The 14,767-nt window shown below is 40.5% G+C and overlaps 1 protein-coding gene across 1 annotated transcript in view; it reads right to left on the reverse strand.

Annotated features, from left to right (window-relative positions):
* LOC135082442 (phosphatidylinositol 4-kinase alpha) overlaps positions 1-14,767 on the reverse strand; it is a 50,797-nt gene that overhangs the window by 26,655 nt on the left and 9,375 nt on the right. Inside the window, exons 6-16 of the mRNA XM_063977237.1 lie at positions 13,707-13,807; positions 12,940-13,090; positions 12,151-12,346; positions 11,299-11,409; positions 10,504-10,677; positions 6,028-6,238; positions 5,332-5,443; positions 1,718-1,991; positions 1,413-1,514; positions 855-1,056; positions 321-458 (exon numbers count right to left, since the gene is read on the reverse strand). Coding sequence (XP_063833307.1) covers positions 321-458; positions 855-1,056; positions 1,413-1,514; positions 1,718-1,991; positions 5,332-5,443; positions 6,028-6,238; positions 10,504-10,677; positions 11,299-11,409; positions 12,151-12,346; positions 12,940-13,090; positions 13,707-13,807 — 1,772 coding nt within the window. The remainder of the gene's footprint in view (positions 1-320; positions 459-854; positions 1,057-1,412; positions 1,515-1,717; positions 1,992-5,331; positions 5,444-6,027; positions 6,239-10,503; positions 10,678-11,298; positions 11,410-12,150; positions 12,347-12,939; positions 13,091-13,706; positions 13,808-14,767) is intronic.

Genomic DNA, 14,767 nt, shown 5'->3' on the forward strand with positions numbered 1-14,767 from the left:
ACATATTATCGTCCCAAAGTAATGATTTGCAATCCGCAATCCTTATAGATCATAGTGTGTTGGATCCCGCTGAAAACCAGCTTCTCGACATAACGTTTGTGTTAATCACGAATATTGCTGAGAGGGCGCCTCTTCGGCATAGCTTCTTTTGGATAATGTTATGAACTGTATTTTTTATAATATGCTGAATAAATTATTCTTAGTATTATTTAATTACAAAAAGTTGTGTTGCAATCTCTGCCCACGCCATAAGACAATGTCAACATACCTTAACAAAGTGGTTACGGATTTCTAACTCATATTTCAATCACAATACGTACCTCTCTCCCTTCCAATGTGTCTTGCAGCTGTAGAGTGAAGTCAGTGCCGGGCACCTTCAACAGAGGTGTTTCTTGGTTTGCGTCAAGTTCCAGACTGAAGCTCAATACTTGAAGGATGTCCAGCATTGACCATAGCACCTGTGAATTTATTAAATTATTCGTTGAGAGTGAAAAAAACTTGTTAATCATAACGTCTAAGATAAGGTAGTGATTCATTCGAAATTGCAAGTTGGCATAAACCACTATATTGGGAAGATTCCATGGATGCATATGGAGCCTGAGAGAAGCCTTCCAAGAACTCTGGATTTGTCAAACATCACATCAACATCGTCGTATAATAACAATGATAAGAGCATTGTTGTGTTTCAGCAGTTGGAGATATAATAGCCAGTTCCTCTGGGTTGAAGATTCTGGGTGACGCTCGCTTTCAACCTTCCGCCTGGTTATCGCTTTCCATCAGGTGCAATACAGGTCACCATCAGAAATAGGCCGTGGCTTTCCAGCTCTCTCTCAAGAAGTCTGTTGTCAACTTACCCTACAGTTCCATAAGAGATGAGGGAATCTGTCCACCAAGCCGGCCAGCCACTTGTCGGCGACCCTTCTGATTTGCTTGTGGATGTGGTTGAAGTTCACCAGTAGGAACTGAGCGTGACTCTCTAGTTCCCTCTCCCGGGACTCATCTTTGACTTTCTCTGACATTACGTCAAGGAACTTTTGGAATACTTTGTCGCCAACACTGCAAAAAAGATTTTAAATTATAATAAGGGTTATCGTTTTTATTGTCCTTTTATCAGTTGGCATCACTGTCTTCGCCCACTAGCAAATGACAGTGACCTCTACAGTGGTGCCAACTGATGAGCTCTAAAACGATAGCCCTCATTATTTTGCTATGTTAGTTAGGTTTTATTTAACTGGTAAAACTGCGTGGAAATATTGATAGAATTCTTCAGCATGTCACGTTGTTTACATGTTGCAACGGTCTCTGATTCCCAGATCTGCGCTGTTCTTTGAAAACGTATATTACATTTTTTTAATGTTTTTATTTATGACTGGATCAAAATTTGGTAGTGATATTAAAGTAACAAGTCTTACCTGGCAACACATTGCCACATTCCACTCTTGTCTTTCTGAAGCGCGGTGTCACTCAAATACTCTATGATCGGCTGTAGACTCGGCTCTGGAGAGTTCGTTACCCTAAAAATATAAATATGATACGATTAAAAATCATGCGTTTGCGCACATAGATGAAGTTATAGACTTTGTAAACTTAGCCAATGCGATATACAGAGACCGCTAGACTAAACTTTTACTTTTGTTATTGGCATAACGTTACCAATTATGTCATCTAAAACAATGAAGTTAAGTACGAAAACAGCTTGACATCACATTATTCTTACCTCAAAGTCTCCAGCCAGTAAACGCTCAGCAGATACATGCACGGCGCAAACGTCAACTTGTTGACAATAACCGTCACATCAGCAGGATGTTCCAACAAGTTCAAGATCTGAGTCTTCAACTCCTGCAACTCAATTTGTGACACAGAATCGTTCCTGACAGCTGACGTGTATTGAAGTTCGCGCATTTCCGAGCGCAGTGACGTCTGAGAGACGAGGAAGGGAGACTTGACGGCTATCTCTTTCACTCCAGCGTACCATTCTTGAGGCCAGAGTCCTAAAGTTGTAGAAAGATACAGTATTAGTTTTGTGTATAGTTTGTTTTGAACGATGAATTGAATATTTTTTTAAATGTTTTTAACGGCATTTAAAAGGAGTTTACATTTTTAAACATATTTTTAGGGTAGTCAATTATTTTTTAAATTTACGATATTATGCAAAAAATGGCAACTTTTATGCAGGTATTTACAGAAAGATATTACATTTGGCCGCAAAATTATTTTCACTTATTATAATGATTGTTTAGCGTTTATTTATAAAATAAAATCACTGGAAAAGTCACTCAACAAGCAAAAATCTATTCACAGGTTTCCTACAAAAAGAAAATAAACGTGGCTTGACCAGGAACATAAAATATATTATTTGGACTTGTATTATCTAATGGAGGAACAACATGACATTTCATTAGTTAGTTCAAATCCCTGGCAAGCCATTCTAACAACGCAATCTACACTGGACCTAAAAGCACACGCTGTAAAACACAAAATCATATAACACACACTACAAGTTCAACCAAGTCATTTTTTCACCAAACTAAATGCGTTCAATTTTAGTAAAACTGTTTTTATGGTGCTATATAAACAACACTGATATTAGATGCACAGAAATTTCGGATATATGATCAAAATTAAGCTATCTCGATTCTATGTCCGAAACATAGATCCTAAGTCCACCTGTTAAGGTGTAAATTGCAAGAAACTTTTAACTTGCTGACCGACAAAACTAATTTACGTTCACATTTTGTTTATTTACCATGGAGTTAAAAGTAAGAAAATTTCCATAATTTTCATAATGAACATCACGTCTACGTCTAGTTATTTGGAAGTCTTTTCTAACAAACACCCTGAAAATATTAAGTCAAGATGTGACAATGACTTTTCTTTTTGCTTGTAAAAAATACATCACATTCACATAAAAATAAAACTGTATTATACAACACCATAAAAACAAAGAAATGATTAATACAAACCAAAGGACATACATCTATAACTCTAGAAGCATTTTTACTCACGCTTCCGCATGGCTACAGGCGTGGCCATAGAGGAAGAGACAACAAGATGTTTAAACGTTTCTATTAAACAACACAAGTTGGATATACAGGGTGTTTCCTGCAAGGTGGAAAGCCGGTGCGAGAAGAAATATGTGCGTCATACCTATAGATTGAACCCACATGGTTCTCATATGAATTTACATGTGCCATGTTCAGTGATTTTGCTTAGTTTGGAAGTTATTGTTTGTCACTTTACAACTTGGCTACTTTAGAGCATTTTAACACATTTTTGGGGCACTCTTATCTTGACTTCTTTATTCGCAACACAATTTTAGAGATTGCAGCTTATAATTATTTTTTTTCAGATATGATCATCTAAACAAACTTTAAAACATCATAACCCTTTACTAAGCAAAATCGCCGAACACACATAGGGATTCAATGTATAGGTATGACGCATTTCTATCTGCTCGCAATAGCTTAATACCTTACAAGAAACACTCTGTATACAGAAAATGAGTGCTTAAAATTGTTTAGATAGTTCAGTTAGTTAGGCCTTGCATACATAGTTAAGTCGGATTTTTGAGATCAAATATGTTAAAACCGTGATTATGAAACTGAACTCAAGACGCGAGTTAATTTTGTACTTAGATTCAAGCCTGTGATGTGATTGGTTAGAATTAAAATTTTATTATTTGCACACGACGTCTCAATCGTGACACAATATCTTTTAATCTTCATCAGCTTTTAACATTATTTGATCTCAAAATAAAAACCCGACACTTTTTCAAAATGACAGTGTCTTAGACAAATATTTGTACAGTCGCCAGCAAATCAGACTATACATTTTTGTTGCAATATCGCACTTATTACAGCTGTAATAAGATGCCACAATATTTGACTTAACGTGCCGTCGCCTGTACCTGCATTTCCTTAACGTGACGTAATAGTAATTGCCATTGAGAGAAGAAGTATATTACTAATTAACTCAGAAACTTATAATTTACATTTAGCGTTGTGTAAGTTTATTTTAGCATTAAAAATCGTGGAATTCGTATCAAAGTTAAAAAGACTTCTATGTAACACTAGACAAGCTGTTCTGAACTAAAATATTGCCCATTTAGAATGTGATTGCTATTAAAGCCTGACCAGGAACATAAAAACCCTGGCATAGAGGCGCGTCAATTGCATTTGATAGTGCAACACTGAGTACAGTCGTACCTGTGTTAAATTAATAGGCTAACTTTATGTATCAGGATTCAGGATTACGGGCTAATTTGATATTTTCATAAATTAACGAAAAAATATTATTATAGGTAATCTGGTTTAAATAAATTAAATGAAACCATCAATCGAGCTAGTAGGATTTATTTTATTATTCATCAATAATCAAATTCAGAACTTGAATATTCAACTGCAATGTTTGCTCATGAACGCTTCAAACTCGGTACTTCTTTCCCAATTCCATAAAATTCAACAATTAGAAAGCGACAAAAAATTTTAAAATAGGTAGTTGAAACAAGCCACAGCTAATTTTCATAGTGGACTGTACTATGCGATAAACATGTCAGTCAATTTGACAACCTTTGTCGGAAACATTATTCAATGAAAATATTGTCCGAACCCTTAGTATTTCTCTTCGACAAATACTTTAACACATTGTGAACCACTTTTCTTTCACGACTATAAAAAGATTTTAGCAATTTAATTCACAAAATCAATTGCGCACATTTAAAATAAAGTTTGTTTACACTTTGACAGCAATAGACTGACATGCAAGGTGACGTGTCAATGAAGTTTTCAGTTACTGTTGCCATTAAAAGAAATTAGTACCATTAGTTTTCCGCAACATGGCGAGGGTTTTTATGTTCCTGGTCGGACTGTACAAACTCATTTTATCAATTGCTAGAGTGAGTGATAATGAAGAAGATGACAAACAAACACTCATAAAATATTTATTTTCATGAAAAACTAAGTACAATACAAAGACCAGCAGTAGTATAGTTATAGTATTGATAGCGCAACAATAGTTGAGGTGAACAAATTCACAAACTGATGTAATATTTGAATACGAAACACACAAATCTGCCAAAATATGCGAGACGTCAGCGTCACAAGCGTATACAGATGCAAATCTTCGCTTATATGATGGCCTCAACTCTGGTTGCGCGAACTATAGTGACTGATAAAACGTCATAATTAATTACGTGATTTAAAGTTAGTATTTTAAGTAACATTCGTTAGGCACAATTTTTATTCTTAACAGCTTATCCAGCAGAAGTTTTTGTGAAAATATAATAGAGACTATAAAATAATATAGTTGTATACATATGGTGTAGATATTTACCTGATTCTGCGGCAGTAAAGCCCATGACGACGCAGTAGAGCCAGAAGTCTTTGAACAGTTTGTGGAGACGAGGTTTCGGGTTTTTTATGTGTGGCAACCTTTTGACTAGAACCTGGAAAGACAATAGAATAAGTAATGACTATTTAACACACTGATATTATAAATGCGAAAGTTTGGATGTCTGGATGTTCACGTTCTTTCACGCAAAAACTACTGAACGGATTTTGTTGAAACTTTACAGTATTATTGTTTGTAACCCAGATTAACATATTATAGGCTATAATTTATGCCGATCTGTGACATGCTGGTGAAGACGCGGGCAAAAGCTTATCTCATAGATTTTTGTATGGTCTAAATATTAAAATTAAACCAATTATAGGTTTGAATCTATGTGAGTTTCATAATTATTATGATGCGAGAGTTTGTGTGACGGTTACGATCTACAAATTATCAATATCAAATAACCAATAAAACAGCTAAACAGTTAAGACTACACGGCAATATATTCCAGTTATATTTTTATTTACAAAATTGATTTTTTGTTATAAAATATTTTTTAAAGAATAATCCCGTTGACCCTTCTTTGTAAGCTAAATAAGCTGGTATTACGAGTGAATTCAACACAATAGTCGAGCGGCATCGGGGATCGAACCTAATTTAAATGAAAAAAATCTATAAATATTTAAATAAACTCACCGCTATAACAGGTATGAGTACGCCCAAATTCCCCGCGCTCCCCGACGCTTTCAACACGGGCGCGGGCGAGCGGTCCGTAGCCCGCTCTCCCCCGAGGCCTAGCTGCACGAACAGTTCTAACAGTCGAGTGAGGAGTTCCAACCTGGCTGACGTTCCTCTGACATTGGCGGCGATGTTGGCGAGAGCGTTTAGGACTGCGCCTGAGACGTGTCTGGGAAATTAAAATAACATTATCACTCACCATCATCAGGGGATATGGTCGAAGCACACTTGAAAAGGGATCGTTCGTCACTCAAACCAGGCACGGGTCTAAGGGGAGCAAACTGGGGCCCAGCACCGGACAAGTCTAAAGGGGGCCGCCAAATGAAAAGAAGGGGGCGCTTTGTGAAAAGCGCATGTTATTCTATCGATAAATTGAAAAATCGAGATTATTTTTTTGAACACGTCTTAGGTAAACAACAGAATCACACATCTAGGTCACTTTTTTTAGGCAAAATAATATTTGCCCTGATTAGAAAAACTGATAGATTTGCAGCTGCATCTCACCTGTACTGTTTTTATGACTAGTCTCAGCGGTGAAAGACCTATTACTGATAGATTCAACCAGCGCTGGTACACAGAACAGGTCCATAGCTAAAGCCGCTGCAAGCGCCACGCTATGGCCTCGTCTAACATTTTTATTGTAATATAGCAATCATACGATTCGTAGACAGCACTAGACTGGCAGCTACGCACAGCACACACCTCCTATCCTCGTCTCCGCTCCGCTTTGGTGGAAACCGGGCCTTTTTTTTATGTGACAGGAGGCAAACGAGCAGACGGATCACCTGATGGTAAGTGATTACCGTCGCCCATAGACACCCGCAGACCCAGGGGCGTTACAGGTGCGTTGCTGGCCTTTAAGGTGAAGATACGCTCTCCTCTTGAAAGCTTGCAGGTCGTATCCGTCCGGAAACGCCTTAGGTATATAGCGACACATAGAACCTATGATTAATTTCCAACATCTCACCTGTACTGCTTCCTATCGTCGGTGTGGTGGTAGGCAGCGCTGGCTGCCTCTACCGTGATGACGGTGAACATCCGCATGATCTCATCATGGGCGGGCCCTTCTGGGCTGCCAACTGGTCTAATATCAGAATGCTATGATGGCGACGTAGAAACTTTGATTAAATTCCAACATCTCGCCTGTACTGTTTCATATCGCTAGTCTCAGCAGTGAACAGCCTATTACTGACAGATTCAACCAGCGCTGGTACACAGAACAGGTCCACAGCTAAAGCCGCTTCAAGCGCCACGCTATGGCCTCATCTAACATTTTTTTCCAATATAACACTTATTGCAACTACATAAGATGTATAATCTCACCTGTACTGCTTCCTATCGTCGGTGTGGTGGTAGGCAGCGCTGGCTGCCTCTACCGTGATGACGGTGAACATCCGCATGATCTCATCATGGGCGGGCCCTTCTGGGCTGGCCAGAGCCATGCAGCCTAACTGGTCTACTAGTGGACCAGGGTATATGTAGTATAGGGACGTAGAACCTTGGATTAATTTCCAGCATCTCACCTGTACTGTTTCATATCTCTAGTCTCAGCAGTGAACAGCCTATTACTGATAGATTCAACCAGCGCTGGTACACAGAACAGATCCACAGCTATAGCCGCTTCAAGCGCCACGCTATGGCCTCGTCTAACATTTTTATTGTAATATAGCAGCCATACGATTCGTACACCTCCTATCCTCTCGTCTCCGCTCCGCTTTGGTGGAAACCGGGCCTTTTTTTTATGTGACAGGAGGCAAACGAGCAGACGGATCACCTGATGGTAAGTGATTACCGTCGCCCATAGACACCCGCAGACCCAGGGGCGTTACAGGTGCGTTACCCGCCTTTAAGGTGAAGATACGCTCTCCTCTTGAAAGCTTGCAGGTCGTATCCGTCCGGAAACGCCTTAGGTATATAGCGACATAGAACCTATGATTAATTTCCAACATCTCACCTGTACTGCTTCCTATCGTCGGTGTGGTGGTAGGCAGCGCTGGCTGCTTCTACCGTGATGACGGTGAACATCCGCATGATCTCATCATGGGCGGGCCCTTCTGGGCTGGCCAGCGCCATGCAGCCCAGTTGGTCCACTAGTGGGCCAGGGTATATGTAGTATAGGGACGTAGAACCTTGGATTTATTTCCAGCACCGCTAATATCAGCAGTGAACATTCTATTACTGATAGATCTAAGCAGTTCTGGTACAGAGAACAGGTCCACAACTAAAGCCGCTTCAAGCGCCACGCCATGGCCTCGGCTAACATTTTTGTTGCAATATAACACTTATTGCAACTACATAAGATGTATAATCTCACCTGTACTGCTTCCTATCGTCGGTATGGTGGTAGGCAGCGCTGGCTGCCTCTACCGTGATGACGGTGAACATCCGCATGATCTCATCATGGGCGGGCCCTTCTGGGCTGGCCAGCGCCATGCAGCCCAGTTGGTCCACTAGTGGGCCAGGGTATATGTAGTATAGGGACGTAGAACCTTGGATTAATTTCCAGCACCGCTAATATCAGCAGTGAACAGCCTATTACTGATAGATTCAACCAGCACTGGTACACAGAACAGGTCCACAGCTAAAGCCGCTTCAAACGCCACGCCATGGCCTCGTCTAACATTTTTGTTGCAATATAACACTTACTGCAACTACATACGATGTATGCTCTCACCTGTACTGCTTCCTATCGTCGGTGTGGTGGTAGGCAGCGCTGGCTGCCTCTACCGTGATGACGGTGAACATCCGCATGATCTCATCATGGGCGGGCCCTTCTGGGCTGGCCAGCGCCATGCAGCCTAGTTGGTCCATTAGTGGACCAGGGTATATGTAGTATAGGGACGTAGAACCTTGGATTAATTTCCAGCATCTCACCTGTATTGTTTCATATCGCTAGTCTCAGCGGTGAAAGGCCTATTACTGATAGATTCAACCAGCGCTGGTACACAGAACAGGTCCACAGTTAAAGCCGCTTCAAGCGCAACGGTTTTCTAAGGCATCGGCTAACATTTTTGTTGTAATATAGCAATCATACGATTCGTAGACAGCACTAGACTGGCAGCTACGCACAGCACACACCTCCTATCCTCGTCTCCGCTCCGCTTTGGTGGAAACCGGGCCTTTTTTTTATGTGACAGGAGGCAAACGAGCAGACGGATCACCTGATGGTAAGTGATTACCGTCGCCCATAGACACCCGCAGGCCCAGAGGCGTTACAGGTGCGTCGCCGGCCTTTAAGGTGAAGATACGCTCTCCTCTTGAAAGCTTGCAGGTCGTATCCGTCCGGAAACGCCTTAGGTATACAGCGACATAGAACCTATGATAATTTCCAACATCTCACCTGTACTGTTTCCTATCGTCGGTGTGGTGGTAGGCAGCGCTGGCTGCCTCTACCGTGATGACGGTGAACATCCGCATGATCTCATCATGGGCGGGCCCTTCTGGGCTGGCCAGCGCCATGCAGCCCAGTTGGTCCACTAGTGGGCCAGGGTATATGCAGTATAGGGACGTAGAACCTTGGATTTACCAACATCTCACCTGTACTGTTTCATATCGCTAGTCTCAGCGGTGAACAGCCTATTACTGCTATCAGTATCAGTAGAAGCGGCTTTAACTGTGGACCTGTTCTGTGTACCAGCGCTGGTTGAATCTATATTCAACCAGCGCTGGTACACAGAACAGGTCCACAGTTAAAGCCGCTTCAAGCGCAACGGTTTTCTAAGGCCTCGTCTAACATTTTTGTTGTAATATAGCAATCATACGATTCGTAGACAGCACTAGACTGGCAGCTACGCACAGCACACATCTCCTATCCTCTCGTCTCCGCTCCGCTTTGGTGGAAACGGGCCTTTTTCTTTATGTGACAGGAGGCAAACGAGCAGACGGATCACCTGATGGTAAGTGATTACCGTCGCCCATAGACACCCGCAGACCCAGGGGCGTTACAGGTGCGTTGCCGGCCTTTAAGGTGAAGATACGCTCTCCTCTTGAAAGCTTGCAGGTCGTATCTGTCCGGAAACGCCTTAGGTATATAGCGACATAGAACCTATGATTAATTTTCAACATCTCACCTGTACTGTTTCCTATCGTCGGTGTGGTGGTAGGCAGCGCTGGCTGCCTCTACCGTGATGACGGTGAACATCCGCATTATCTCATCATGGGCGGGCCCTTCTGGGCTGGCCAGCGCCATGCAGCCTAGTTGGTCTACTAGTGGACCAGGGTATATGTAGTATAGGGACGTAGAACCTTGGATTAATTTCCAGCATCTCACTTGAACTGTTTCCTCTCAGCGGTGAACAGCCTATTACTGATAGATTCAACCAGCGCTGGTCCACAGTTAAAACCGCTTCAAGCGCAACGGTTTTCTAAGGCCTCGGCTAACATTTTTGTTGCAATATAACACTTATTGCAACTACATAAGATGTATAATCTCACCTGTACTGCTTCCTATCGTCGGTGTGGTGGTAGGCAGCGCTGGCTGCTTCTACCGTGATGACGGTGAACATCCGCATTATCTCGTCATGGGCGGGCCCTTCTGGGCTGGCCAGCGCCATGCAGCCTAACTGGTCTACTATCAGGGTGTCTAGGGATGACGGCGACCGGCAGAGCCTGTAAAAAAATCTGAGTAGGATAGATTTCTTTATGCTCTTAGTTTAAGTTCTTTGGTTTGAGGAACTGTAGTCATGCTTTACAGTCAAACTAATTATATTAATCTATATCTATAAAAGCGAAAGGTCACTGACTCACTCACTTAGAAACTACAAGTGCTAGGAGTCTCAAATTTTGCATGGGGGTTCCTCTTAAAACGCAGGTGCTCAATAAAACGGGATTTTGCAAAAGTCAACCCCTAAGGGGGTAAAACGGGATCCACCCACCCGTACGAAGTCGCGGGCAGCCGCTAGTTCCTGATAAATTACTTTGCCAGAATGAAGTGAAGGGACGATACTCACTGTAATATTGTTGCAAGGCTCAAAAATACATTTTAGTATCAGTTTATTCATCATCATCATCATCATCATCATTTCAGCCATAGGACGTCCACTGCTGAACATAGGCCTCCCCCAATGCTTTCCATGTTGATCGATTGGTAGCGGCCTGCGTCAGTTTATTATTTAAAAACTTTATAGCACAAAATGGATACAAAAGGTTGACTGTGTGCTAAACAGCTAAAAGCATTCTCCGCCAGTCAATCTTTGGGTCATACAGAAAGAACTATAAATCAATTTTTACCTTTGCTGGAAGAATTGCAGAATCGTATCCGTAGTCTTTGGTGTGTCTTTCAAAGCGACCGCTACGTGGCCCAACATGATAACTATGTTGGTGCTTATTAGTGACGACTCACTGCAAAAAAGAAATTGATAACGTTAAAAATTAATCTTTAAATTAGTTTACACTAGTTCAGGAGTCAGGGTTTCAATATAAAACATTACAATGTATTTACATCAATAAAGTTATTCTTATTCTATTCTTATACTTTATTGAACATTCATAAATTGTAATGGCTGATTTTCTAGTGAGAGTTATATTCCTCTTTGTGGTCGCAAAAAATAAACTGTTACTTAAGGACTTACGGTTTTTAGAGCTAAGTGGAGATATCTTGCATTTAACCTGCATAAGTGCATACCTGTCGCTAGTTTCAGCGGTGAACAGCCTATTGCTGACAGAACCAACCAGCGCCGGTACACAGAACTGGTCCACAGTTAAAGCCGCTTCAAGCGCCACGCAAAGGTTCTCAATTTTTTTATTTATTTAAAGACTTTATTGCACACACAACAATGTTCAGTACAAAAAGGCGAGCTTAATGCCATAAGTCATTCTCCATTCAATGGCCGGATCCAACTAACATTTTTTGTTGCAATATAGTACCTATTGCAACTACATAAGAAGCCAACACGTACCTATCGCTAGTCTCAGCGGTGAACAGCCGATTGCTGACAGATCCGACCAGCGCTGGTACACAGAACTGGTTCACAGTTAAAGCCGCTTCAAGCGCCACGCAAAGGTTCTCTATAGCCCCACCTGACCAACATGTTTGATGCAAAATAGCACCTTATTAGAACTACATAAGAATCGAAGACTTACCTGTCACTAGTCTCAGCGGTGAACAGCCTATTGCTGACAGATCCGACCAGCGCTGGTACACAGAACTGGTCCACAGTTAAAGCCGCTTCAAGCGCCACGCAAAGGTTCTCTATGGCCGCGTCTCGAAGCTTCTCGAAGGGCGTGGACTTGACTGGAACGCCTGTCTCTGTTAACCCTTGGAGCTCTTTGCCTTGCACTGTGGATTATAACAATTTGTGTGAGATTAATTCTACGACTAAAAATTGTTGGAATCACAAGAATATGTATTTTCTATTATGATCAAGCTAATTGAAAATATGCTCGCTTTGATAAAAATTTGTAAAAATATTAAGGTGTTTGTATGAGTATGTCTTATCTAAGGATTGGACCCAAAAAGTAGTAAATGTGTAACAAATTAAAGTACAGAATCAACAGAAGTTGTATAAAAAAGAATAAACAAGAGTCACTAAATGTTATGCAAGTCCAACTTCCAATACTGAATTTGATCTAAGTTATTCGTAAGTTGCAGGTCAATAGATTTATTGAGCTGCGAATTATTTTTGTAGGACAATAGGTACTGTTGACGTTGATTGACTTGTTGAAAACAAACAAACTGTCCGAGGGTTAAGGTCATAGCAGACTTTTCAACTCGGAAAGCGGTGCGGATAAGTGTGCGTTGCAGTATGGAGTTTCATACAAAGAATACTGACCGCCTCGTGTTGATACGATTACGATCTCTTTCCGGGTTGATAAGTGTGCTACGTCCTATAAACAATGACGTGATTGTATTTATAAATCTGTATCACTTACAAGTGACCTTCATGTGTTCCTTGCCAGTTTTCTCCAGCTCCAGCTTATGCAGCTTGAATAGGATCGGCGAAGGTGTTACCAGGAAGTCTCGCAAGCAGTATATTGAGGTGTTCGCGATGGTCGGAAACTTGGTCGCTAGTTTGCCTAAACCCTAAAATTAAGAATTATCGGTATCAATACTTATTTATTGTCGGACCTTTTGGTGAGTGATGTCTCTGAAGTAACTACATTTGCACGCATAATTCTCACAGATCCAAAGTATACGTTAAAAGAAAAAATATTTACAAAAAGAAGTATTTTTCGCTGGGAAACGGGGAACTACTGATTGTACCTGGCTCTCAAAGTTTCTGCATACAAAATTTCATCTAAATCGGTTCAGTGTTTTTTTTTATGCATGACAAGGCAGGTATTTGACCGTAATCGCACCTGGTGTTAAGTGAGATGCAGTCTAGTCTAGGTTTTAGCATTCCACGCGCTTATTCTGTAATGTATGTCAGCATCCACTGGGAAGCTATTATTGGGCTGTTTTAACTTTAGGAAGCAAAAATGCGAACGAAAACTACGTATGACTTTTGTTAGAAGGATACATGAAAATTTTACGTTTCAGAACGCGAGCTGAGTTATTTAATTAATTTTTAGTCTGCACTCTGTATTCATCTTAACTGTGGAAACTGTCTGTCCTATTTTTTGTGTGATTATTTGTCTGTATATCAAAATTGTTTGTTTCTCTAATATAAATAAATAGATATAGAGAAAAATATACTTACTTCCAAACAAACCATCAGTAAAGGCATGTGAGCCAGTATGAGTTTATGGTTGTGGTTGGAGTTTATCTTCTCCGTCAAGCGTCCGCAGAGAGAGTCCGCACCTAAAACGTTAATTCATACATTCAAATAGATGCAAACCGACTTTATTTTGAGTCACACAAACGTGATAAAACGGCAATTGAAAGAAATAAAATGTTTATTTGGCACACAATAAAAAAAACTCAACGTAATTAACGATTGCGAACTGTGCCAAAAAGGTCCCTGGCCCAATTTAAGTAAATATGCCACGACACTGGTTTCCAACAAGGACCTTTGGGGCACTGGGGTCGCCGTAAGGATTGGATTTTTTCATTTAAGTGCCATACGAGTAATATGTTGCAATGCCTATGTGATATGAAAATCTTTTCTGTACTGTGTGCTTTTAAAGAGATATACTGACATATATTTTTTAAAGATAGGCCCGTTCCACGTGGTAATCTAAATATGCTTATGTTACTTGTGAGTTCACCACGAATCCAACGATACAGGGGTTCAAACCCGTGGTCCTCGAATCTTGATTTGATCAGTCCAACATCCATTTATCATTGGGATATCGTCTTATACCGTTTTATTATATTTGTGTAACAAAAACATCAGATAAAAGCAAAATAATATAGGGAATCGCTTTTAACACCATAACTGATATGACTATGGTTTCAATATTTATTTGTTATTGAAGCAGACGGCACACTTTAAAGGGAAATTCGCACAATCTGTCTTCAAAGCATTTTAGACCTTATTGCATTGAATTTCAGTTCTAAATTAATGTTGAAGCTGTTAATTGCGCTTTGTTGTATTTAACAGATTTCGCGCACCAACTTCTAGAGAATAGTCATTGACAATTTGATCTAAATATTCGTTCTAGATTGTACAAATAGAATAAGTAAATTAATACACTACGTAAATACATATATTATAATTTGATTAGGTGATATATTTAGACAATAGAGTATAGACATGCTATTATTAATTTTAGTATGAATGTTTTCACGAAAAAGTATATCAAAATCCTTTAATGGTGA

Source organism: Ostrinia nubilalis, chromosome 21 (genome assembly GCF_963855985.1).
Source record: "Ostrinia nubilalis chromosome 21, ilOstNubi1.1, whole genome shotgun sequence".
Classification (NCBI taxonomy): Eukaryota; Metazoa; Arthropoda; class Insecta; order Lepidoptera; family Crambidae; genus Ostrinia; species Ostrinia nubilalis.